This window comes from Lepidochelys kempii, chromosome 20, assembly GCF_965140265.1.
Source record: "Lepidochelys kempii isolate rLepKem1 chromosome 20, rLepKem1.hap2, whole genome shotgun sequence".
NCBI classification, from domain to species: Eukaryota; Metazoa; Chordata; order Testudines; family Cheloniidae; genus Lepidochelys; species Lepidochelys kempii.
Window position 1 is genome coordinate 7903511 of NC_133275.1, and position 25032 is coordinate 7928542.

Sequence of the window (25032 nt, forward strand, 5' to 3'; positions counted from 1 at the left end):
ACAGAGAGCCAAGACACCTGGGTTCTGTACCTCTCCAGGTGCCTATCCCTGTGATGCCAGGCAGCCCTTAGCTGGGAGGGCAAAGGACTCCCCTCCCCGGTCTGTAATGTGGCCTGTGTGCTCTTCTCTAGGTGGAAGCCCTGACCCGGCAGCCCCGAGCCACCACCGTCCATGCTGTGAGAGACACAGAGCTGGCCAAGCTGCCTGAGGGCACCCTGAACAACATTAAGCGCAGATACCCCCAGGTACCGGGGCAGGATGGGTGCCATCCCTCCCTGCAGGAAACAGCCCATCCCAGTGCCTCAGCTGGCCATGCTGTGGGTGCTGCTGTCCAGGCAAGGGCAGGCCAGGGTGGGGGCAAGTTGTGGTGATGCAGGAGCTCTGTCCTCTCGGGGAGAAAGCTGCTCAAGAGTTAGGCCTGAGAACCACCACCACGAGGAGGCAGGTCTACATGACTGGGGACTCCCCTACTAAGAAGAACAGACAGGCCTGTTACCAGAGCTGATCTGGAGCACAGAGGGGTGAACTGTCTGCCAAGAGCTAAGATTCAGGATGTGGATCTGAGGCTGAAGAGGATCCTAATGGGAGCAGGAAAGAATCCACTGATTGTCCTTCATGTGGGAACAAATTACACTAGATTCTCATATCAAGGGAGACTGTGCCAGGCTGGGGAAGATGCTTAAGGAAATGGAGGCTCCGGTGATCTTCAGTGGGATTCTCCCCTCCCTAGAGGAGGAGAGTGAAGGCAAGACAAGATTAGATGATCAATTAGAGGGCTGAGGCAGTGGTGCTAGGAGGAGGGCTTTGGGATGTTTGACTGCTGGGAGGCATTCACGAGCAGAGGACTGTTCTCATGGGATGGACCGAAACCTGAGTGGGGAGGGAAATAGCCTTTTGGGATGGAGTTGGTACAACTGGTTAAAAGAGCTTTAAACTAGGAACTCACAGGAGAGGTTGGGAGATGCTCATGTAATCTCCATGTCTGATTCGAATATTGACCTGGAGGAAAATCAAGAAAGAGAGGACACAGCAATGGAGAAGGGACCAGCAGTGGGTAGGAGAATGGACATTTAGAGGAAGGACAGTGACCATACCATTCAGGAAGCAGAATGACTGTACCCAATTGGGCGAGGAATGTGGGTGAAGCCAAGCAGCAGCAATGAAGATGCCTGTACACCAATGCAGGGAGGCTGGGTAACAAAATGGAGGAACTAGAGCCACTGGTGCAGGAAGTGAAACCAGACGCTCTAGGGATAACAGAAACCTGGTGGAATAGGCATGACTGGAGTACAGGGATTGAAGGGTGTTTGCTGTTCAGGAGAGACAGAAACAAAGGCAAAGGTGGAGGAGTAGCACTGTGTGTTAATGATGAGGTAGACTGTAAAGAAATTAGAAGTGATGGAATGGATAAGACCGAGTCTGTTTGGGCCAAAATCATTCTGGGGAAGAAGCTACCAGAGGTTTCCCTGGGACAGTGCTTGGGATGTGCTACAGACCCTCAGGATCCGATCTGGATAAAGACCTCTTTAATGTTTTTGATTAAATACTACTGGGAATTGTGTGATTATGGGAGACTTTTTAACTTTCCAGAGATAAATTGGAGGACAAGTGCTACTAATAACAGCAGGGCCCAGGTTTTCCTGGATGTGATAGCTGACAGATTTCTTCACCAAACAGTCCCTGAACCTACACGAGGTGGTGTCATTTTAGATTTGGTATTGGTGAGCAGTGAGGCCCTTGTAGAAGAGCTGGTTGCAGGAGATAACTTTGGTTCAAGTGATCATGAGCTAATTCAGTTTAAACTACATGGAAGGATAAACAAAAATCGATCCGCACCGAGGGGCCTTGATTTCAAAAGGGAAAACTTTAAATAATGAAGGGAATTAGGGACATGGGCTGGACTGAAGAACCCCAAGGATCTGAATGTGGAGGAGGCCTGGAATTACTTTGTCAAAGTTCAGAAGCTCTCTGAAGCCTGCATCCCATGCAACAGGGCTGTCCCTAGGCCTACGCAGCTGCGTAGGGCATCATACGCGGCAACACCAGCCCCGGCAACTAGCCTATCCCTCAGCCGCCCCCGCCCCCTCCCCCCAACTGCAAGGGGCAGGGCCATCCCTAGGGAAGTGTGGGGCCCTGAACAACTCCCTCCGCCCCACCTATTACCTTTCCCACCTGCTCCATCCCCGGCCCACCCCTAATCCCCCTCTTCCCCCAGCAACCCCACCCTCACTGGCAGCAGTGGGAAGCGGAGCAACCTGGCCCAGCCCGCTCCACTCCGCCAGCTCCCAGCCGTGTCGCTCCACTTCTCACTGCCGGTAAGGTTGGGGAAAGGATGCCCCCGCACTCACCGGCGGCGGGAAGTGGAGCAATGCGTAGTTAAGTCCTATGGTGGCGTCCCTTGAATAGCTATGCGGATAGAGCTGGCACCGGGGTTTGTTGCAGGGTTTGGTTCCTGGGTTAGTGTTTTTGTTGTGTGGTGTGCAGTTGCTGGTGAATGTTTGCTTCAGGTTGGGGGGCTGTCTGTAAGCGAGGACTGGCCTGTCTCCCAAGGTCTGTGAGAGTGAGGGATCGGCCTTCAGGATAGGTTGTAGATCCTTGATGATGCGCTGGAGAGGTTTTAGTTGGGGGCTGTAAGTGATGGCTAGTGGCATTCTGTTACTTTCTTTGTTGGGCCTGTCCTGTAGTAGGTGACTTCTGGGTACCCTTCTGGCTCTGGCAATCCGTTTCTTCGCTTCCCCAGGTGGGTATTATAGTTTTAAGAAAGCTTGATAGAGATCCTGTAGGTGTTTGTCTCTGTCTGAGGGATTGGAGCAAATGCGGTTGTATCACAGAGCTTGGCTGTAGACAATGGATCGTGTGATGTGGTCTGGATGAAAGTTGGAGGCATGTAGGTAAGTATAGCGGTCAGTAGGTTTCCGATATAGGGTGGTGTTTATGTGACCATCGCTTATTAGCACTGTAGTGTCTGGGAAGTGGGTCTCTTGTGTGGACTGGTACAGGGTGAGGTTGATGGTGGGATGGAAATTGTTGAAATCCAGGTGGAATTCCTCAAAGGCCTCCTTCCCATGGGTCCAGATGATGAAGATGTCATCAGTGTAGCGTAAGTAGAGTAGGGGTGTTAGCAGACAAGAGCTGAGGAAGCGTTGTTCTAAGTCAGCCATAAAAATCTTGGCATACTGTGGGGCCGTGCGGGTACCCATAGCAGTCCCACTGACTTGAAGGTATAAATTGTCCCCAAATCTGAAATAGTTGTGGGTGAGGACAAAGTCACAAAATTCAGCCACCAGGTTTGCCGTGACATTATCGGGGATACCATTCCTGACGGCTTGGTGTCCGTCTTTGTGTGGAATGTTGGTGTAGAGATCTTCTACGTCCATAGTGGCTAGGATGATGTTTTTGGATTGTAGTTTCCTCAGGAAGTCAGTGATCTCGAAGACAGCTGGGAGTACTGGTAGCGTAGGGCCTGAGGTGGGATGAAATTTAATAGTGCAGATTGCAAGCTCATGGACTTAGCGACTAACAAGAATTTTTGCTGTAAGCTGGGGACGTATCAGTTGGAAGTGACAGAGGAGGAGAAAGACATGGGTGTATTGGTTGATCACCGGATGACTATGAGCCACCAATGTGATGTGACTGTGAAAAAGGCTAATGCAGTCCTAGGATGCATCAGATGTGGTATTTCCAGTAGTGACAGGGACATGTTAGTACCATTATACAAGACACTGGTGAGACCTCACCTGGAATACTGCGAGCAATTCTGGTCTCCCATGTTTAAGAAAGATTAATTCAAACTGGTACAGGTGCAAAGGAGAGCAACAAGGATGATCGGAAGAATGGAAAACCGACCTTGTGAGAGGAGACTCAAAGAGCTTGGTTTGTGCAGCCTAGCCACACGAACGCTGAAGGGAGATCTGATTGCTCTCTATGAATACATCAGAGGGATAAATATGAGGGAGGGGGAGGAGTCATTTAAGTAAGGGCCAATGCGGACATAAGAACAAATGAATATAAACTGCACATCAATAAGTTTAGGCTTGAAATTAGATGAAGGTTTCTAACCATCAGAGGAGAGAAGGTCTGGAACAGCTTCCCAAGGGAAGCAGTGGGGGCAAAAAAACCTAACTGGCTCAAGACTGAGTTTGAGAAGTTTCTGTAGGGGATCGGATGAGGGGACTGCCTACGATGGCATGTAGTCGAACTGCGACTGCTAGCAGCAAATATCCCGAATGGCTGGAAATGGGACACTAGATGGGGAGGGCTCTGAGTTACTACAGAGAATTCTTTCCCAGGTGTCTGGCTGCTGGGTCTTGCCCACATGCTCAGAGTCTAACTGATCACCAGATTTGGGATTGGGAAGGAAGTTTCTCCTGGGTCAGATTGGCAGAGACCCTGGGGAGTTTTTGCCTTCCTCTGCAGCATGGCGCACGGGTCACTTGCAGGTTTAAACTAGTGTAAATGGTGGATTCTCTGTAACTTGAAGTCTTTAAATCAGAATTTGAGGACTTCAGTAACTCAGCCAGTGGTTCGGGGTCTATTACAGGAATAGGTGGGTGAGGTTCTGTGTCCTGCAATATGCAAGAGGTCAGACTAGATGATCATGATGGTTCCTTCTGGTTTTAAAGGCTAAGTCTATGAGCTTCCAGATCTGGCTAGGTCCGTTCCCATCCAGCATCCCAGCAAGCTGAGGCCAGGGCCACATTGAAGCCCTGCTCAGGGATGGTGACTGGCCAGGGAAGACCTGAGTGTGGCTATCTCTGTAGCAGGATGGGGCTGTTCTCTCTGTCCAGGCCATGGGAGAGCAACACCCACACCCCTCATGAGGGAGTGGGGTTGGAGTTTCTGAATCGCACAGTGTTCTCCGGTTCTGGCTGTCCCCTGGGTGGAACCTGTGGCCTGACCTACTCAGCTGTGTCCCACCCCCGCATGGTGATTTGGCTCCGGTTGTGCCTGGGAAGCATGAGGGGGCAGAGGACATCTTGGTTTAGCCTGGGCTGGGTTTGCCAGCCTCTTGCTGTGTCTAGCCTCTGCACTGATTAAGGGAGAGCTCTGGTGCCCACGTCCCACTGCCATGATAACGCCAGCATTCTGTTCCCTGGATCATCCCCTTCCTGAGTCCCACAGTGCAAAAGAGTAGCATGTGGTTCTGGGCCCAGCCACCAGGGGGTGCAGGAAGTGTTTTACACCTGTCTCTCCAGAGCAGACTGCACCCCGTGCCTCAGGAGGTCACCTAGTCCAACCCCCTGCTCAAAGCAGAACCATTCCCCAACTAAATCATCCCAGCCAGGGCTTTGTCAAGCCTGACCTTAAAAATATCTAAGGAAGGAGATTCCACCACCTCCCTAGGTAACGCATTCCAGTGTTTCACCACCCTCCTAGTGAAAAAGTTTTTTCTAATATCCAACCTAAACCTCCCCCACTGCAACTTGAGACCACTACTCCTTGATCTGTCATCAGCTACCACTGAAAACAGTCTAGATCCGTCCTCTTTGGAACCCCCTTTCAGGTAGTTGAAAGCAGCTATCAAATCCCCCCTCATTCTTCTCTTCTGCAGACTAAACAATCCCAGTTCCCTCAGCCTCTCCTCATAAGTCATGTGTTCCAGTTCCCTAATAATTTTTGTTGCCCTCCGCTGGACTCTTTCCAATTTCTCCACATCCTTCTTGTAGTGAGGGGCCGAAAACTGGACACAGTACTCCAGATGAGGCCTCACCAATGTCGAATAGAGGGGAACGATCATGTCCCTCGATCTGCTGGCGATGCCCCTACTTATACATCCCAAAATGCCATTGGCCTTCTTGGCAACAACGGCACACGGTTGACTTATATCCAGCTTCCCATCCACTGTAACCCCTAGGTCCTTTTCTGCAGAACTGCTGCCGAGCCATTCGGTCCCTAGTCTGTAGCGGTGCATGAGATTCTTCCGTCCTAAGTGCAGGACTCTGCACTTGTCCTTGTTGAACCTCATCAGATTTCTTTTGGCCCAATCCTCTTATTTGTCTAGGGCCCTCTGTATCCTGTCCCTACCCTCCAGTGTATCTACCTCTCCTCCCAGTTTAGTGTCATCTGCAAACTTGCTGAGGGTGCAATCCACAACATCCTCCAGATCATTTATGAAGATATTGAACAAAACCGGCCCAAGGACCAACCCTTGGGGCACTCCACTTCATACCAGCTGCCAACTAGATATGGAGCCATTGATCGCTACCCATTGAGCCGGACAATCTAGCCAACTTTCTATCCACCTTACAGTCTATTCATCCAGCCCATACTTCTTTAACTTGCTGGCAAGAATACTGTGGGAGACGGTGTCAAAAGCTTTGCTAAAGTCAAGGAACAACACGTCCACCGCTTTACCCTCATCCACAGAGCCAGTTATCTCATCATAGAAGGCAATTAGATTAGTCAGGCATGACTTGCCCTTGGTGAATCCATGCTGACTGTTCCTGATCACTTTCCTCTCCTCTAAGTGCTTCAGAATTGATTCCTTGAGGACCTGCTCCATGATTTTTCCAGGGACTGAGGTGAGGCTGACTGGCCTGTAGTTCCCAGGATCCTCCTTCTTCCCTTTTTAAAAGATGGGCACTACATTAGCCTTTTTCCAGTTGTCCGGGACTTCCCCCGATCGCCATGAGTTTTCAAAGATAATGGCCAACGGCTCTGCAGTCACATCCTCCAACTCCTTTAGTACTCTCGGATGCAGCGCATCCGGCCCCATGGACTTGTGCTCATCCAGCTTTTCTAAATAGTCCCGAACCACTTCTTTCTCCACAGAGGGCTGGTCATCTTCTCCCCATGCTGTACTGCCCAGTGCAGTAGTCTGGGAGCTGACCTTGTTCGTGAAGACAGAGGCAAAAAAAGCATTGAGTACATTATCTTTTTCCACATCCTCTGTCACTAGGTTGCCTCCCTCATTCAGTAAGGGGCCCACGCTTTCCTTGACTTTCTTCTTGTTGCTAACATACCTGAAGAAACCCTTCTTGTTACTCTTAACATCACTTGCTAGCTGCAACTCCAGGTGTGATTTGGCCTTCCTGATTTCACTCCTGCATGCCCGAGCAATATTTTTATACTCCTCCCTGGTCATTTGTCCAATCTTCCACTTCTTGTAACCTTCTTTTTTGTGTTTAAGATCAGCAAGGATTTCACTGTTAAGCCAAGCTGGTCGCCTGCCATATTTACTATTCTTTCGACACATTGGGATGGTTTGTCCCTGTAACCTCTATAAAGATTCTTTAAAATACTGCCAGCTCTCCTGGACTCCTTTCCCCCTCATGTTATTCTCTCAGGGGATCCTGCCGATCAGTTCCCTGAGGGAGTCAAAGTCTGCTTTTCTGAAGTCCAGGGTCCGTATTCTGCTGCTCTCCTTTCTTCCCTGTGTCAGGATCCTGAACTCAACCATTTCATGGTCACTGCCTCCCAGGTTCCCATCCTACTTTAGCTTCCCCTACTAATTCTTCCTAGTTTGTGAGCAGCAGGTCAAGAAGAGCTCTGCCCCAGTTGGTTCCTCCAGCACTTGCACCAGGAAATGTCCAAGCCGGGCAGGCCCCTGAGCCCTGCTCCCTGGTGTCCTGGCACTTGTTCTCCTCCCCACCACACACACACGCCTGGGCCCTAAGGGGTGGGCTGGCAGACAAGAGCATCCCTGGGATTCCTGGGAGGCTGGCTGGGCTGAATTCTGCCCCTCTCCACATGCTCCACACTCATCCCAGGTCCCCTCTTCTCTGACTTGGGTTGGCTGCTGTTCCTGACAGGTCGTGACCCGCCTGATCCACTTGCTGAGCCAGAAGATCCTTGGGAACCTACAGCAGCTGTGTGGGCCCTTCACAGGTAGGGGCTTTGGGGGGAGGGTTAAATTGCAGCTTGCCCTAATAGGGGTGCAGCCTGTCAGGGTTACAGAGGCCCCAGCGTGCCATGCGGGGTCCTCTGTCCCTAGCCGGGGCTCAAGGCTGTGACTCCATCACCATGCAGGGGAGGTGGCTTGGTGCTGGCATTTCCCCGCTCCTCCCCCAGCCACAGTCAAGACCTGAGGAGCCACTGGCAGACCTGCTGAGGACTGACCCACCCTGGGGATTAAACCAGGGCTCCAGGACTAGAAGCAGGAGCTGCTGTGGCTGGAGCTGAGAGCCAGGCTCCCTGGCTGGGGTGGGAACTGGCTCCTCTCCTTGTGGGCCAGGCCAGCGCTGATGCTAGGTGTCTCAGGGCAGAGCTCCGGGCCGGGTCCTGCAGTTGGTCAGTTGATAGGGTTGCCAATCCTCCCGGTTTTGCCAGGAATCTCCCGGAATTGGGCTCCATCTCCCGGAGGCTACTGAAGCCAAACCGGGAGATTTTAGGCCGCTAAAAGTCTGGCGGGGCTAAGGCAGGCTCCTACCTGCCCTGGCTCCGCAGTGCTCCTGGAAGCAACAACATGTCCCTGCAGCCCCTCAGCTGCCATTGGCCGGGAACTCTTGGTTGGTGGGTGTCTTGCCCTCTGGGCCCCTCAGACGGTCGGACACTCTGTCTTGCCCACAGGTTCCAGTCTTGGTGTGGCCTCCAGCTCGGAGCTAACCAACCCAGCCAGTAACCTGTCCACGGTGGCGGTGCTGCCAGTGTGTGACGATGTGCCCATGGCAGCCTTCACGCTGGAGCTGGAACATGCCCTCAACACCATAGGTGAGTGAGGGCCAGGGCCTCGCACTCCATCTGGTCATGCTTGGGGTGCAGGCCCAACATGATAGTCCTGTTCACTCTTCCAGGTCCCACCCTGCTTCTGACCAGTGACATCATCCGAGCACGGCTTGGTGCCTCAGCGCTGGACAGGTAGGGGATTGGCACAGGCGGTAGGTGGGCTGAAGGGGCTGGCTCCTAGTCCCTCATCTCTTCATTCTCCATAAAACGACCCCCCACCACTTGGCACCTGCAGGGCTGTGGTATGGGGCTTATGCCGTCGGGACACAGAAGGTGGGGTCTAGCTGGCTGATAGCAGGGCCCTCTCCAGGAGACGGTGCAGCAGGGGATCCTTGTTGGAGATGGGCTGGAGCAATGGGCGGGGGTGGGGGGGGGGGGGAACGTAGCTGGGGGCTGCTCACTAGGAGCTTGGAATGGGGTGTCCTGCTGGTTGCTGGGGAGTAGAAGGGGATCCCTGTTGGAAGGGGTGTTGCACAGGTCCTGGGAGAACCCCTTCAGTGAGCCAGACCCCATAGGGGTCTCACTCTTCCTCCAGGGCAAAGTCACAGAGCTTCACCGCCTGCTTAGGCTGGACTCTGAGCCTTCAGCACCCCTGCTTCACACTCGGAGCTCCACTCAGCAAGTCCAACTGAGGCAGATCTCTGAGGGAGACTTGTACAATCTCAGGGAGCAATGCTCCTCCTCCACCAGCATCCGCAGGGACACCCAGCCAGCGCTGTCACACAGAAGAGCTTATTAGTTGGCTGGAAGACAGCAAAGGAAGTCCTTGGCTAGCACAGAGAAAAGGATGTTCCAGCAGAGTCCATCCTGGTCAGCACAGAGCCCAGAGCTCTGTCGCTCTGATCGCTCTGTCCCAGTTCAGGTGTGCCCCCAACTGCTTCCCACAGCCCACACTTAACACCCCCATCTCCCCTCCCCCAGTTTTCTGTTCCCGATCTGGAGAGCTGCAGCTCAGCCGAGAGGGGAAGTCCGTATCTCTCTGGGTCGTTGATTGCTAGGGATCCGTGTCTGGGCAACTGGATTTGCCATTGTCTTCTCAAGAGCTCAACTGATGTGGGACCTAGAGCCCCAGAGAGCTAGGAGCTGTTCACACCTGTGTTCTTTAGCCTGGCCAGAGAGCAAACAGACCTTCCTCACACACCACTAGGTAACAGTGCAGCATATAGGGGAAACTGAGGCATACATGGGCTTCATAAAAATATTACAAAAAACCTCCCATTTTGTCAGAGTGTGCAGCTGGGGAACTGCATGCTGGGAACTTGTTGGACGGGTCCCCATTGGGATCCAGCAGTGGGGTAGAGGGAAGGGGGGGCTGCATGGTGGAAGCTCGGAGGAGGGCCAGAAGCAGGGGTTGGAGCAATGGAGTGGGGCTGGACAGAGCTGGGGGCTGCCCGCTGACATCCTCTCCCTGGCAGCATCCAGGAGTACCGGCTGTCAGGCTGGCTGGCGCAGCAGGAGGACATCCACCGCATTGTGCTGTACCAGACCGACTGCACACTGACGCCCTGGACTGTGCGCTGCATCCGCCAAGCTGACTGCATCCTCATTGCTGGGCTCGGGGACCAGGAGCCAGCCCTAGGCAAGGTGAGGCTGGGGCCCGCTGTACCGTGCCCGGGGGAACGCTGCATCCTGAGCCCAAGGGGGTGGCCAGCATGGTCTGGGATGCTGCATCAGCCTGTGGAGTGCAGCCTGGAAGCACCATTGGGGCTCCCCTGTCCCCGCTCTCAGATGATAGAGAAATTAGGGTCCCTTTGTGAGCTGGACACAAGCAAAAACAATCTGTGTTTTAATGTGACTTAGTGTATATGTCTACATCTACAAGCAAAGACTGTAGGCCGTGCTGACAGGGTGGGGGGCCCTGTCCTGGGAAGCAGGGACTCTGAAAAAGACTTGGGGATCGTGGTGGACAATCAGCTGAACATGAGCGCCCAGCATAATGCTGTGGCCAGAAGGGCTAATGCGATCCTGGGATGCATAAGTAGGAGAATCTCAAGTAGGAGGAGGGAGGTTTAACCTCGTATCTGGCACTAGTTCAGCTGCTACTGGAATCCCGTGTCCAGCTCTGCAGCCTGCAATTCAGGAAGAATGTGGATAAATTGGAGAGGGGTCAGAGACGAGCCATGAGATGAAAAGATTAGAAACCTACCTTAGAGTCAGACTCACGGGGCTCTATCTAGTTAGCATAACAAAGAGAGGGTTAGGGGGTGACTAGATCTCAGTTCCTACCTGGGGAACAGATATTTGATACTGGGATCATCAGTCTAGCTGAGGAAGGTCTAACGTGATCCAGTCGCTGATAGTTAAAGCTACAGCCCTGCACAGATACAAAAATATATATCCGCATCCGATCCGTGATCCGCAAAAATTGTCCATGGATCTCTGCATCCCTGAATGGGGATATCTGCAGATACCCACGGATATCCAGGGCTCTACTAACAGCGTCACAGGTCACCGTGCAGCAGTGACACAGGGCTGTGCCAAGTCCCCGACCCCCAACTGCCCCCCAATGGCTCTGTCCCTGCTGCCCCTCCTGCCTAGGGTTGCCAATTTTGGTTGGATGTATTCCTGGAGATTTCATCACATGACATAATCTTTAATTGGAGATTAATCTTCAATTCCTGGAGACTCCAGGCCAATCCGGGAGGGTTGGCAACCCTACATCCTGCCCCACTCCAGGGAGGGAGGCTACAATCCTGAGCCCTCATGTGCAGCGCCACCCTCCCAGTGGCTCGGACAGCCCTATGCAGCCGCGGCGGGTCCAGCGCACGCAGACCCGGCCGGGACAGACAGGCTGCTCTCCTCACAGCACCGCAGTTGCCACTTGCTAATTTAAAGTACAACTGCACCTCTTTCAAATGGCGCTTGGCTCACTCCCTTCTGGGAGCTGTAGTTTATCTCCTCTGCCAAGCAAGCTGGGGACTACAACTCCCAGGATGCTCAGTGGGCTAGGCCTATATGATTGAGAGAGCTGAGCTGGAGCCTGAGGGCTGATGACAGCCGCTCCCTTTGGCTTAGCATGTTCTGCAGAGCCCTGCACGGAAACAACATCTGTATGTGCATCTGAGTCGCAAGCCGGAAAATGGTCCCCGGATAGCCACATCCCCAGATATAAAGCGGATATCCGCGGTTTTGCAGGGCTCTTCTTAAAGCTAGACAAAGTCAGAGAGGAGACAGACAGAGTGATTAACCATTGGAACAACTGACCAGCGGTGGCAGTGGATTCTCCCTCACTCGACATTTTACATTCAAGATGGGATGTTGTCTAAAACAGTGGTCCTCAACCAGGGGTACGTGCATAGGCACCAACTTCCCCTCTTTCCCTTGGATGCTCCACCCCTTCCATGAGGCCCCACCCCTGCCCTGCCCCCATTCCAACTCCTCCAAATCCCCGCCTCTTCCCCGCCTCCTCCCCTGAGCGCGTCGTGTTCCCGCTCCTCCCCCTCCTCCCACAGCGTGCTAACGCTCTTTGGTGACGGCCAGGTGGGAAGCGCTGGGAGGTAGGCAAAGGAGCAGGGATGTGGCAGGGACGATCAGGGAAGGGGGCGGAGGAGGAAGAGGTGGGGCGGGGGGTGAGGGGAGCTTGGCTGCCAGTGATTGCAGAGCACCCACTAATATTTCCCCGTGGGTGCTCCAACCTGGAGTCACGGGGTCAGACTTTTAGCGGCTTAAAATCTCCCGGTTTGGCTTCAGTAGCCTCCAGGAGATGGAGCCCGATTCCAGGAGGCTCCTGGCGGAACTGGGAGGATTGGCAACCCTATCAACTGACCAACTGCAGGACCCGGCCTGGAGCTCTGCCCTGTGGCACCTAGCATCAGCACTGGCCTGGCCCACAAGGAGAGGAACCAGTTCCCACCCCAGCCAGGGAGCCTGGCTCTCAGCTCCAGCCACAGCAGCTCCTGCTTCTAGTCCTGGAGCCCTGGTTTAATTCAGGATATGGATACGTGTACCCCTGGGGGTACACAGGTCTTCCCAGGGTACATCAACTCATCAAGATATTTGCCTAGTTTTATAACAGGCTACATAAAAAGCGCTAGCAAAGTGAGTACAAACTAAAATTTCATACAGACAATGACTTGCTTATCCTGCTCTGTACACTCCACACTGACATGTAAGCACAGTATTTATATTCCAATTGATTTATTTTATAATTATGTGGTAAAAATGAGAAAGGAAGCCGTTTTTCAGTAATAGTGTGGCTGTGACATTTTTGTATTTTTATGTCTGATTTTGTAAGCAAGTAGATTTGAAGTGAGGTGAAACCTGGGGTGTGCAAGACAAATTAGTCGCCTGAATGGGGTACAGTAGTTTGGAAAGATTGAGAGCCACTGGTCTAAAAGATCTGCTCTAGGAATCCACCAGGGAGGTGGCTCATTCTAGGGGCCCCTGTTCTGCCCTTGCAGCTGGAGCAGATGCTGGAGAACACAGCCGTGCGTGCCCTGAAGCAGCTGATTCTGCTGCACCGGGAGGATGGCCCCAGCCCCTCCCGCACCGTTGAGTGGCTCAACATGCGCAGCTGGTGCTCAGGACACCTTCACATCAAGTGCCCACGCCGTGTCTTCTCCCGCCGGAGCCCCAACAAGCTGGTACTGTCCCTCTCATCCCCAGGACTCTTTGGGCTGGTGCAGCATGGTGCCACATGACGAAGCTGTCTGTGCTAAGGAAGACAAGGCCCCATGGGGGTGGGCACAGAGCTGCTGTCTCAGAAAAGACCCCCCAGGCCAGTCTGGTCCCTGTGGTGCCTCTGCTGCCTTCCATGGCATTAACCTGGGCAGAGCCTGATGCCAGCCTGGCATAGGTCTGTGATGGCATCAGCCCTCTCTGGAATGCGGGGTACAGAGCTAGGGGGTTCCCTGTTATAAGGGGGTGGGAGGGTGCTGTGTGTGTGGGAAGGAGTTGCTGTGGGGTGGGCTCTGGGGGTGAATGCGTGCTGTATGGGGGGTTGCTAGCCTTTGGGGGGTGGCAGCCGGTCTGACTCTTGCTCCTGGCCCTGCAGAGGGAGATGTATGCGAAGGTCTTCGAGAAGGAAGCTGACCGGCACAGCGACTTCTCCCGCCTGGCACGGGTCCTGACCGGCAACAGCATTGCCCTGGTGCTGGGAGGAGGAGGGGCCAGGTAGGGGCTCAGACAGGGCCTGGCTGGGGCACTGAATTCCCATGGTACTCCTCTGCACCCAGGCGCAAACCAGCCCCCAAAGGGGGGCCGTAGGCATCCACCACCCCAGCTTTACAGTGGGCTGGGGGGACAAACCCGGGGATAGAACCCAGGAATCCTCGCTCCCAGCCCCATGTCCCTAGTGGTACATGAACACTGCCTCTCAATAAGAGCCGTGGGATTGGGGCTGGGACAGTGACCCTGCTGCCCACCACCCTGCCCGGAGCAGTGCATGCTGGGAGCACCATTGCAGACCGCCTGGCCTGTTGGAGGCATGGCAGCTGTGTGGCAGGTTGCAGAGTTTGGGGCCGTGTGATGGGCCCTGGGACAGGCTCCCTGCCTGCCACTGGTCTCTGAGCCCGCCCTCTCCCCCAGGGGCTGCTCCCACATCGGGGTGATCAAGGCCATGGAGGAGGCCGGGATCCCTATTGACCTGATCGGGGGCACATCCATTGGCTCCTTCATCGGGGCTCTCTATGCTGAAGAGCGCAGTGCTGTGCGCACCAAGCAGCGTGCCCGTGAATGGGCCAAGGTGAGGGGCAAGGCCTGCTGTGGGGTGGGGCAGACACAGGGTGGGTGTGCCGTGGGCAGGGCCAGACTTGGGAGGGTGGGAGCAGGAGAACTCCCCAAACCAGCCCCTCCCAGAGCTGCCATCCCGTGACCCAGCCTTCCCCACAGCCGCTGGCAGCCAGGCCCAGGGCTGCACTGGGAGCTGGGCGTCACGGCCAGCAAGTGCAATACAGAGGTCCCAGCATGCACTGGGGCCTGATCGCTCTGCCTGAGGGGGCCTAGAGACCCTCCAGGCTCTCTCTGCTGCAGGCGTCTCTGCCCCCTGCTCATGCTGTGCAGCTCTGCCCTGTGAGTTCAGAGGCAAGCCTGCAGGCTATGGGGGTTTGTCCTCCCTTTGGCCCTGGGACGTCTGCTTGGCTTGGAGCGGAGAGCCCCATGGCGCGCTGCAGCATTGTGCTGCTAGGCACGGCAGCCTCTGCTGCGCATGCAGCAGGCTCGGGCAGCAGGGGGGTTCCGGTGGGAACCGCAGCAACCCCAGTAACAAGCCGTCATGCTAGTTGGCACACAGTGCTTTGGCTGGAGGACATGCCACCCCCCACCAGCAGTTCCGGGGCTAGCATGCCAAGTGGAGGGGCTGCACCAGAGCACCGCCTGCTTCACAGCCACATGCAGTGAGTGAGTGTCCTGTGAGCTTCAGGCTCGCTGCCGGCTCCCCGACAATCCTCCCTGCCTGTCCCCATGAGCCTGGACTCCGAACACTGCTTGTGCTGGGCTGTGCCCCCCGCGGAGTGACCCCCCGCCCTCCTCCTGCAGAGCATGAACTCCGTGTTTGAGACGGTTCTGGACCTCACCTACCCCATCACCTCCATGTTCTCCGGCTCAGCCTTCAACACCAGCATCAGCAAGGTCTTCCAGGACAAGCAGATTGAGGTAGGGAGATCCAGGAAGCTGGGCGGGGGTCCTGGTGGAGAACACTCAAAGTAGCCTCTTGCTGGGCAGCCCTGAGCAACGCCCCCTGCCGGCAGCGGTGTTCCCTGGAGCCCGGCCTTGCCCAAGGAGCGTGGTGCCTTGCACAGCCCCCACGTCTCTGATTAGCCCTTTGTGCCCCTGCAGGATCTGTGGCTCCCCTACTTCAACGTGACGACGGACATCACAGCCTCGGCCATGCGGGTCCACAAGGACGGTAAGCGCCTGCACCCCACACCCGTGGCGTGTCCCAGGCTGCACGAGGTGCATGGCGCCCTGGTTGTTGGGGCCCAAGTCCTCAGCATCCTGCTCATGTGAGGGCCCAGAGCCAGAGGCCTCTCCCTGCCCCCCACCCTGAGCCAGGAGCGCAGCCTGTGGGGTGGAGCCTGGTTGGTTGCTGAGAGTAATGGGCCTCACTGGCCTGTCTCGGCCCCTGCTGGCTCTCTCCAAAGAGCCCTGCTGTGTGTGTGCTCGATGGGTCCACGTGGCCAGGCCAGGCCTGGGCTCAGCTTAGGGAGGCCTACTCTGACTGAAGCTATTTCAGGAGATTTTTTTTTTCCAACATGACATAATGTCGTTTCCTTAAAATAGCCTATCAAAATCTCCTGGATGGCTTTCAGTAGACGCCGGGGGATCGATGCTGGTTCCGGGAGACTCCAGGCCAAACCTGGAGGGTTGGCAACCCTAGCTGAGCATTGCCGCCCCTCAGGTGCCGAACCGATGTTTCTAAGGATGGGAGCAGGTTATCGCCTGCTCTAGAGAGTGCCCCCTGCCCCCCAGGAAGCAGTGCTTGTAACCCCTAGCCCACATCAGCTGGCATGGGCCACCCGACTGCCAAGCCATCTACTAACACAGTGAGGGACTGGGCTGGGCATGGCCATCTCAATGTCTTTGCCCCCACACCTGTCAGGGCCCCTCGGCGCCCTGCCCTGCAGAGAAGGATAATGTTACAGGAAAGGGCTGAAAGGAGGGCAGGGGCTGTCAGGGCAGGGCTCCAGAGGTCTAATTAGGAGTGATGGGCTGAAATAAAGGAGAGACGCCCCCACCCCTGCGAGAGAGCCAGGGCAGAAGCTGCTGTTGGTGGCACAGGGAGCGCTAGCTCTGCTGCCAGGGCTGGGCTACAGGCGAAGCCAGGCTCTGGGCCACCCCCTCCTTCCGCAGCAGTGCTGTCCTGGGGCAGCAACCCTGGCTGCTCTCCCAGGGGCTGGGGCACCCCTTATAGGGAGCACTCAGCCCCAATTGACTGGGGCCAAACACCAGAGCCTGGGGGCTTCCCCCACCCAGGGCTCTGCCCGTGGCAGCAGGAGCTGCTGGCTCCCCCTGATCACCTGGCCTCAGGGCCCAGAATCCCCAAGCGGCCAAACACCATTCCTGTCTTTCTGGGGGCAGCAAGGGCCAGCCTGGGCCAGCAGAACCCAGGCCCAAGAGCTGCTGACGCTGCTCCTGGTCAGAGCTGGACCCTCCCTTCCCCCTTGCCCATTCCCACACTCTGCTGCCCACTTGGTCCCTGTCTGGCTCTTCCCCTGTTCCCTGATTGTAACAATTCTGCTACTCACTAACCCCTGGTAACACCCCCCACCCCTGACTGTGTGGAGAGAACACAAGATGGGGCTATGGGACACACTAACCTTGCTGCCCCCTGCCCCTCACGTCTGGCCTGAGCGGCCCTCCTGTCATCTGACACCCCCATTGGGCCAGCTGGATGGCGTGTTAGCAGCAGCAGCAGGGGCAGCTCTGGGTGAGTGGGGGGAGCTGTGGCAGCATTCTGTCCTTGCACTTGGGTGGTGGTGGTTGGGAGCTCTGGGTGGAGCGAGGGCCTGCTATGGGGGTGGGTGGGTGTGTGGTGAGGCTGGGGCTGGGGCTGAGGCAGACAAGGGGCAGCGTTCTGTTCTTGCACTCAGGCGGTGGTGGTTGGAGGCTCTTGGGGGAGGCAGGTGGAGGGGGGTGCGTGTGGCGGGGCTGGGGCGGACAAGGGGCAGCGTTCCATCCTTGCACTTAGGTGCTGGTGCTGGTTGAGGGCTCCCTGGAGAGGTAGGAGGGGGGAGCTGCTGGTTCAAACTCAGTCTCTGCCCTCGGTCCTCATCTTGTGCCTTGTCTGTCACAGGCGCCTGATCTCACCTGGGACATTGATCCATCCATGCCTGTCCACGGGGCGCCCCGGCAGCTGTAACTGCCTGGCTCTCACTCTGCCTGCTTGTCTGTCCTAACGCCAACTAACCCCACTCACCCCTAACTCACTGCGTCCAGGGGCCAGGGAGATGGGTCAGGGAGGGGCAGGGCTGGCTCTGCTGCGTGTCTGTGTGTGTGTGAGTGCTCTCTTCCTGGGCAGATGCCAGGGGAAGGCCTTCTCCCTACCAGGACCCTGCTGTCCTACCCAGGGGTCCTCAGCTGGCATCCAGAGGCATCAGCTGAAGCCCTTCCCCCAAAGCCCATGGAATGGGGCCTCTGCCTCCTGCAGTGATTGGGGACCCCCTGCACCCCCATCTCAGCGTGTGCCTCCATCTCCTCCTGGGCCAGCAGTGCCCAGCCTGTGCTGCTGCCTCCGGCCCTGGACAGTCCTGTCCTGGCGTCTGAGCCCTGGGCGCTGAAGAGCTCTGTCTAAGGTGAAGGCTGCAGGCTGAGGCAAAGTCCTGCAAAGAGCTCCTGACAGCCAGCTGAAGTCATAGCCTGCGCAGCCTCATTCCCGAGCTGGCCTGGCCCCCGGGGTCCCGCAGCCCCTTGAGTGCTGGTCCCAACATGCCCGTGTGCGTGTTGCTGGGCAGCCTTCTGCCAGCAAGCACACAGCAGCGTCTCGTTGGGCCAGGGCCTGGCACTGCCCCATGGCAGGGAGAGCGAGCAGGGCGTTGGGGTAGGTAGAATAGCCCAGCCCAGTTGTCAGTGTAGCCACCACTAGCTGGAGTGGGCTGAGGGGGACGGGTGTTCAGGGAATTGGTCCCTCCTCTGGTGGGGGGCAGATTTCTGGGTATGTCACAAGGGTCTGTCCCTCTATTAGGCTGGGGGTGGCACCTGTTCCCACACCCAGCCTGACTCCTAGCACAGACCGCCCCTTGTCTGAGCCGGTGTGCCCTCTCCCTGCCAGGCTGGGGAGACCTCCCAGTACCCCTGCTCCAAAGAAGGCATCTGGATTTCTGAAGCTTCTGTCCTGTCGTTTCCTGTCTTCTCTCCGTCTGTGCTGTCCCCGTGCCCTGTGACTGTCTCCTCTCCCTCCAGCAGGCAGTGTATGGCGCTACGTCAGAGCCAGTGCATCTTACCCCCCCTACCTGCCTCCTCTCTGCGACCCCAAGGACAGCCACCTGCTTGTGGACGGCTGCTATGTTAACAATGTCCCAGGTCAGCATCATGCGCTCCTCGGGCCCTGGGCCACGGGGATGACCTGTGTGGCTTGGAAGGGAGGGCCAGGCTGGGCCGGGGTGGCAACTGGCTGCAACCCCTGCCCACCATACTCTGCCACGGCCGCCCCAAGTTGGGCTGCAGCCACTGCCTCCTTCCATGCCATAGCTTGTCCTTCCCTGGCGAGGGCTGGTTCTGACAGGCCTGAGGGCACAGGCTGGATCCCAGCACCCCGGCCAGATGTGTGCTGCTCAAGCTGAGAAATCTGCACCTCATGGGGGCCGGTGCTGGGAGCCTCGGCCACGAGGCCAGGTGCTCAGTCTCTCCTGAGGCCTTTGGGAGTCAATCCAAGGCACCAGCTGTTCCAGAGCAAGGGGCAAGGACGGGACCCAACCCCTGGCTGAGTTCTAGGCAGTTGGCTAGACTCTCGCTGGCTCCAAGGACTCTGCAGATTCTCCAGCCTGGGTGCCGAGGCGCCCTCCCTTCCCCGGGGCTCCAGGCCTGCAAGAGGCCGTCTCCTGACTGCGTCTGTTCCTGCCGGTTAGGCTCGCTGTGGCGGTATGTGCGAGCGAGCATGACCCTTTCCGGGTACCTGCCGCCACTCTGTGACCCAAAGGATGGCAACTTACTGATGGACGGTGGCTACACCAACAACCTGCCAGGCAAGTACCTGCCGCTGATGGAGACGCTGCTCACAGACTGCGAAGCAGGCCACCGGGGGAGGCACCACTGCTGCCAGAGTTCCCTGCCCCCGTCGCCTGGCTCTGCCCTGGCGCGTCTCCATCGCCCCCCTCTGGTGTCTCCGCAGCACTAGAGCCTCCTCACGGCTGAGCTGGGGCCCGGGCCTCTTGCCCTTCTGTGGGGCTGGAGGAATGTTATCGTTAAAACCAGCAACTCACCCGAAGTGGGGATCCTGCTCAGGGAGTGGGGCTTCCCTCCCACCACCCTGCGGGGCTGGTGCAGCACCTGGGCCCATGGCCAGCTGGGCAGGCTCATGTTATATGTGTGTGTAGGGGAGCAGCTCTTCCCCAATGGCTCCTTTGCGTTCTTGCTGTCTGCTGTCCCTGGCATCCCAAGTGGGGAATGGGTTTGGGGGGTCGGGGGGTCCCTGCTTTGCCTCCCCCTTGGAGTCAGGCTGAGGGCTGGACATTATGGAACCGCAGTGCTGGGCCCCGGCCTGGGTGAGGGCTTCTTAAACTGGAGCAAAGGCCACGGAAGAACCCCAGGCTGCTCCCCAACTGGAACCGTGCCCAGCTCTTTACCCATGGAGGTTTTGAGCTTTTCCCTCAGCCCCTGGCCCCACAAGCCCCCGAGCAGGGACGGGGGAGGCTTGTACCTGAGGCTCCAGAGCAAACAGCCTCAGGTCCCAAGGAACCAGGTTCCTTTTGCAGCTGCGTGGAGTCGCACTGAGCTCAGCCTCGTGCATCAGCACCTGCCGATCCGTGCTGCAGCCAAATGGTACCAGCGCAGGCAGGCAGCCCCGGGGAGGGGCGGGGTCTGGCTGCTTGGAACGGAGCACCAGCCTTGTTGCTGATGCCCTGGGCCGAGCGGGCTCCACGAGTGGCGGTTCCCATCGCTACATGCAGGAGCTGGGCTGAGCGTGGGCCTGTCAGGCCCTGGAATGTCCCTGTTCCCCTTCAGCCCCAGTGAAGTGAGGCCTTGCCGGGGCCTTCTACAGGGAGAACCAGGTGGTTCTGTCTGTGGACTGAGAACGCCCCCAGCCGCCTTCACATGGGAGCAGCAGGAGCAAACAGCAGCAGGCACGTTCCTTGGTCCCGATTTCCCAGCTGCCTGTCCTGTCCCCCCAGAGCTCTGTCTCTGTCCCCGTCATGGCCGCCCCCACCATTACTACTGCCGCCGGCTGCTCGGTTCAGGTCCTCACAGCTTCAACCAGTCCCCCCTCTGTCCTGGTGTCCCAGGGTGCCCATCATGCTCAGGATGCCCCTATGGTTGTGCTAGGCCTCAGGCCTCCTCTTTGCAAGGGCGAGCCCCACGACTCTGAGACTTCAGGCTCCAGCCCCCCTGCTTCTCGCCGGGGCTCCCCAGTGAGTCCAGCTGAGTGTAGACCCCGTGGGAGACTCGACCCTTTTGGCAACAATGCAGCCAGCAGGGAGTGGCAGTGACGCTGCACAGCCTGTTCAGACCACGGCCCCGTCATTAGTCACCTGGACTCCAGGACCGAGGGGCTCAAGTCTGTCTGAACTCAGAGCCTTTGTTAGCAGTAGCCTCTGCTCCAATCCGCCTGCATTCTCAATCTTCCGGCTGGGCAGCAGCCATCTTAACCCCCTCCACACACATACACCTGCTCTCTTTGTCTCCGCGGCTGTCCTGCAGGGCTCCCCTCAGCTCCCAGTCTGTGACAGTCACTGTCCGCTCAGGGTGTCTCCGAGGCAACTTTGTCCATGTGGGGACAGTTCTTGATAGTTCATTCAAACCACCGCAGACCTGCCTCTGTAACACCCACAGCTCATCTCCCTGTCCCTGAGGAGTGATTAGCCCCTTCATACCCAGGAGGTAGCATTACACAATAGGGAAACTGAGTCACACACTTTCAAAAAAATGTTACAAAAACTTACAGGGAAGCCTTCAGCTCACGCAGTTCAGCTGATGGTTGGCCTTGCCATGTGACCCACCCAGGGCCTTGGGCAATGGCTTCTGTTTAGTTACCTCACTCCATAAAGGGGCTTAATTGCTCCTTCCATGGAGCCTAACAGAAGAGACCGCACCCATTGGCAGTCACAGGCTTGGGTGAAGCCTTCAGCAGGTCTTTGGCAGACAGCCATTTACACACTGCCCCTGGAGCTGCACTGGGCCCTCCCCAGCACTGCGATGGGCTGTCCCTGTCGCAGCTTGGAGTCCAGAGTTCAGCGTGGGACAGTCCTGCTGCAGCTTGTCTGGCCAGGGGTCCTTGCCTGGGACGAGTTGCGGGTTCCTACTGCCCTCTGAATGTGCCATGGAGGGGGAGCTCCCAGGCACAACAGAGCCAGCCGGGGGAGGCTGGGTGAGCTGGACCTGCACTTCACACAGAGAAAGTCAGAGGGGGGATGGGGAAGATCTGGCCATGCTGGACCCTGCACTGGGAAGCTCCACGCCTGGCCAGTTGGGCAGTGCTAGTGGGAAGGGGTCCCTGGACTCCCTGGTGCTGCAGAGCCACCCCCACCTACCCCGCCTGCTCTCATGCTGGTCATGCCTCCCACGCAAATGGGGGTGAGGGGAGAAAAGTGGTTGCTGCAAACCTGGCTTTGCTCCCCACCTCCTGCTTGTGGCTGGGGTTCTGCCCTGCTCCCCAGCTGTGGTTGGGGCATGGGGCGGGGAGCTGCCCTAATGGCAACAGGCAGGAGCATGGGGAGCCGGCAGTGCCACTCCCTGCCGGGCCGCCGCCCCTGACACGCTCTCTCTGACGCCAGCGGACATTGCCCGGACCATGGGCGCCAAAACAGTGGTCGCCATCGACGTGGGCAGCCAGGACGAGACTGACCTCTGCAACTACGGCGACAGCCTCTCAGGCTGGTGGCTGCTGTGGAAACGCCTCAATCCCTGGACCCAGAAGGTCAAGGTGAGCCCTGCCCTGCCCTGGGGGCTTCCATGCCCGAGAGCCCCCTCCAAGGGGAATCTGCCCCATCTCTCCTGCTGCCTGCAGGCACGTCCCCCCAGCCACCTGGGCCGCACCTGACATGCTGCAGGCCGGGGGGGCATGTGAGGGGAGGCAGGCGGGCCCCACCCACCCAGGGCTGGGGCTTTTCACCATCCCTCTCCCCTTCTGTGACTCTGCCCTCTACCCCAAGGGCAGCGACAGCCCTTGGTGCTGGCAGGGTCCCTTCCACCACAGCCCCTGCCTCCCAGGGCTGCTCCTGCCTGAGCATGCGGGCCTGCCTTGGCAGCCAGGTGGCTTCCCTCAGGCTGGCTGGGCACAGTCACTCCTGATGCCCCAGGAGCAGTTGCTGGGATCCGGCTACAGCCACTCAGCTGGACTGAGCCAGCTGGAGGGGAGTCAGACCTGCAGAAAGTAGGAGAGACTGTCCCTTGCAGCCTCCTGTCCCAGGTGGGGCTGATCCAGCCCCTTGCAGGACACTCCTGTTTTTCCCCACACACATACAGGTGCCCGACATGGCGGAGATCCAGTCACGTCTGGCCTATGTGTCGTGTGTGCGCCAGCTGGAAGTAGTAAAGTCGAGCTCCTACTGCGAATACATTCGCCCGCCCATCGACCGCTTCAAAACCATGGACTTTGGCAAGTTCGACGAGATCTACGTGAGTCCAGATGGCCTGGGCTGTAGGGGTGGGGAGTGTGGGAGGGCCTGATTAGCCGGGGGTGTCTGTGCTCGGCTGGGGGCGGGGTGGTGGGAGGCCCTACTCTGGGCCCTGGGCTGCACTGGCCTGGGGGTGAGAGGCCCTGATCTGGGGGGCCAGGGGAGGGTCTCTGCTCAGCCGGGGGTGGGGTGGGTGGGAGGTCCTGATCTGGGGGAGGGCGGGGTCTGTGCTCAGCAGGGTGTGGGAGGCTGAGGGCTGCACTTGGCTGGGGAGGGTGGGAGGCCCTGATCTGGGCCATGAGCTGTGCCCAGGTAGGGGAGGGAGAGGCCCTGCTTGCGGGGATGGGTTGGAAATCTGATGGCCACCCTTGTGAGGAGCAGCCCCCCAGCTGCATCAGAGCACCCAGGGCAAATCCATGTCTTGCTCTGCAGCGGGCGCAGCCTGGCCTGGCCAGTCCCCCCCGCCGCTGGCTGGGAGGAGTGGGCCCCTCATCCTGCCCATCCATCTCATGCAGGACGTGGGCTACCAGCATGGCAAGGTGGTATTCAGTGGCTGGAGCCGCGGCGACATCATTGAGAAGATGGTGAAGGACCGGCGCTCGGCCGACTTCTACGAGAGCAAGCGCATGGATGTGAGTGAGGGGGCAGCAGTGGGGCATGGGCCAGCGGGGGATGGGTAGCTACAGTGTGTGCCTTGTCATACTCCAGCCACTTAGCTCCCTTTTGTGCCAAGCTGATGTTCCTGGCTGCGGCAGCCCTGTGGCGCAGCACCAGTGCCTGGGGCAGGGGGAACAACCAGGTCTGCCCTGGCGCCCCAAGGAGTAGGGCTGGGGGCTCCAAGAGGAGTTGTGGGGGCTTGGCAAGGAAGTGCCCTCCCCCATCAGGGCAGACCCCAGTTCCAGCAGGAGCCGCCCTGAGACTCTGGTCCCTTTGTCCATAGGCTGAGCAGGAACCCCCAGCCCCTTGGCGAAGTGGGGGATCCGCTCAGGGCTGGACTCAGAACCACCTGCATGGGGTGAGAGCCTGACCCAAGAATTGACTTGTCCTTTGCCACAATGACCCCCACTCCTTGTCCTCACCCACTGGAGCCCTCCTGGACCACCCACTCTCTAGCTCAGCCCACATAGCACTTCTTCCCTGTGTCCTAGCCCCCCAGGGCTACCTGACGGGGACATCTCTAGACTGGCTCTCATCCCCCAGGTGCTGACTTGCCCCAGCGCAGGGTTCACTGATCTGGCCGAGATCGTGTCTCGCATCGAGCCGACCAAGAGCTACCTGTCCGATGGCTACGCTGATGGTGAGTGGGGGCAGGGGGTGTGGCGCAGGGCTCTCTGCCCATGTCACTCCAGTAGGATTCTGGGGCCCCAGCAAGGCTGTGGGATGGGAGTTAGGGCTGGGATAGAAGAGGGGACTGCGGGTAGGGATTGAGGGGCAGCAGGGCCAGGCCAAGAGCAACTGCCAGCCCCATGTGTGCTCCCATCCAGGTGAGGAATCTGACTACCTGACAGAGTACGAGGAGGAAGGGCTGGACCCCGCACGGGGAGAGGAAGAGTTGTTAGCATCGGCTGAGTGGACCCACACTGAGGTATTTGAGACTGTAAGCTCTGGACTCTGCTCCCTGGGGTGGGGGTGTGCTGGGCCCAGCTGCTTCTCTTGGGGCCCTCTCCAGGTGGGGGAGCTGGCCAAGGTGGGGCTCGGTCTGTGTCACTGTTCTGGCAGCTGTAGGGAGAGCTGGTCCCAGATGCTGCTACCCATGCTCCAGGGAGCAAGGGTGGGCCTGGATTCCCCAGCCCCTGGGACCATGCCCCCCTTCCCTGCACAAACACTGTGGGCTCCCCACAGGGTACTCTCCACAGTCCCCCACTCCTCTGGGGGAGAGGTTCCCATTGACACTCTCCATGTCAGCTCCTGGGCTCCTTGCTCTCAGGCTGGCATTGCCCTGCTCCGGAGCCCACAGAGGCCAGATCCTGGGGGTGGGGCTAAGAGTTGTGTGGGAGGGGGTGGGAAATGGACCTTCCCCTCTTGAATATGGGCACCAGCCCCACCCACCGCAATATGGGGCTTGTCTGAACTAGACGTTGCCCTAGATGACCCTGGTGTGCTCGGGGGGCGGGGGGGGGAAGGCTCCTGGCCACGTGGCTCGTCCTTACCCAGCTCTCAC

The 25032-nt window shown here is 57.8% G+C and overlaps 1 protein-coding gene across 16 annotated transcripts in view; it reads left to right on the top strand.

Annotated features, from left to right (window-relative positions):
• Positions 1–25032, top strand: part of LOC140900627 (patatin-like phospholipase domain-containing protein 6) — a 73505-nt gene that overhangs the window by 46568 nt on the left and 1905 nt on the right. For 6 of the 16 annotated variants that reach the window (XM_073318148.1, XM_073318149.1, XM_073318147.1 and 3 more), the window contains 17 exons: positions 132–245; positions 7752–7827; positions 8509–8649; positions 8733–8796; positions 10080–10248; positions 13065–13247; positions 13658–13776; positions 14191–14347; positions 15139–15255; positions 15439–15508; positions 18502–18621; positions 19167–19283; positions 22029–22177; positions 22720–22872; positions 23387–23503; positions 24072–24168; positions 24356–24456. In XM_073318148.1, the coding sequence (XP_073174249.1) occupies positions 132–245; positions 7752–7827; positions 8509–8649; positions 8733–8796; positions 10080–10248; positions 13065–13247; positions 13658–13776; positions 14191–14347; positions 15139–15255; positions 15439–15508; positions 18502–18621; positions 19167–19283; positions 22029–22177; positions 22720–22872; positions 23387–23503; positions 24072–24168; positions 24356–24456 (2064 nt within the window). Of the gene's footprint in view, positions 1–131; positions 246–7751; positions 7828–8508; positions 8650–8732; positions 8797–10079; positions 10249–13064; positions 13248–13657; positions 13777–14190; positions 14348–15138; positions 15256–15438; positions 15509–15882; positions 17104–18370; positions 18622–19166; positions 19284–22028; positions 22178–22719; positions 22873–23386; positions 23504–24071; positions 24169–24355; positions 24457–25032 lie in introns of those variants that run through there. The other 10 variants (XM_073318158.1, XM_073318164.1, XM_073318150.1 and 7 more) reach the window with 9 other exon arrangements.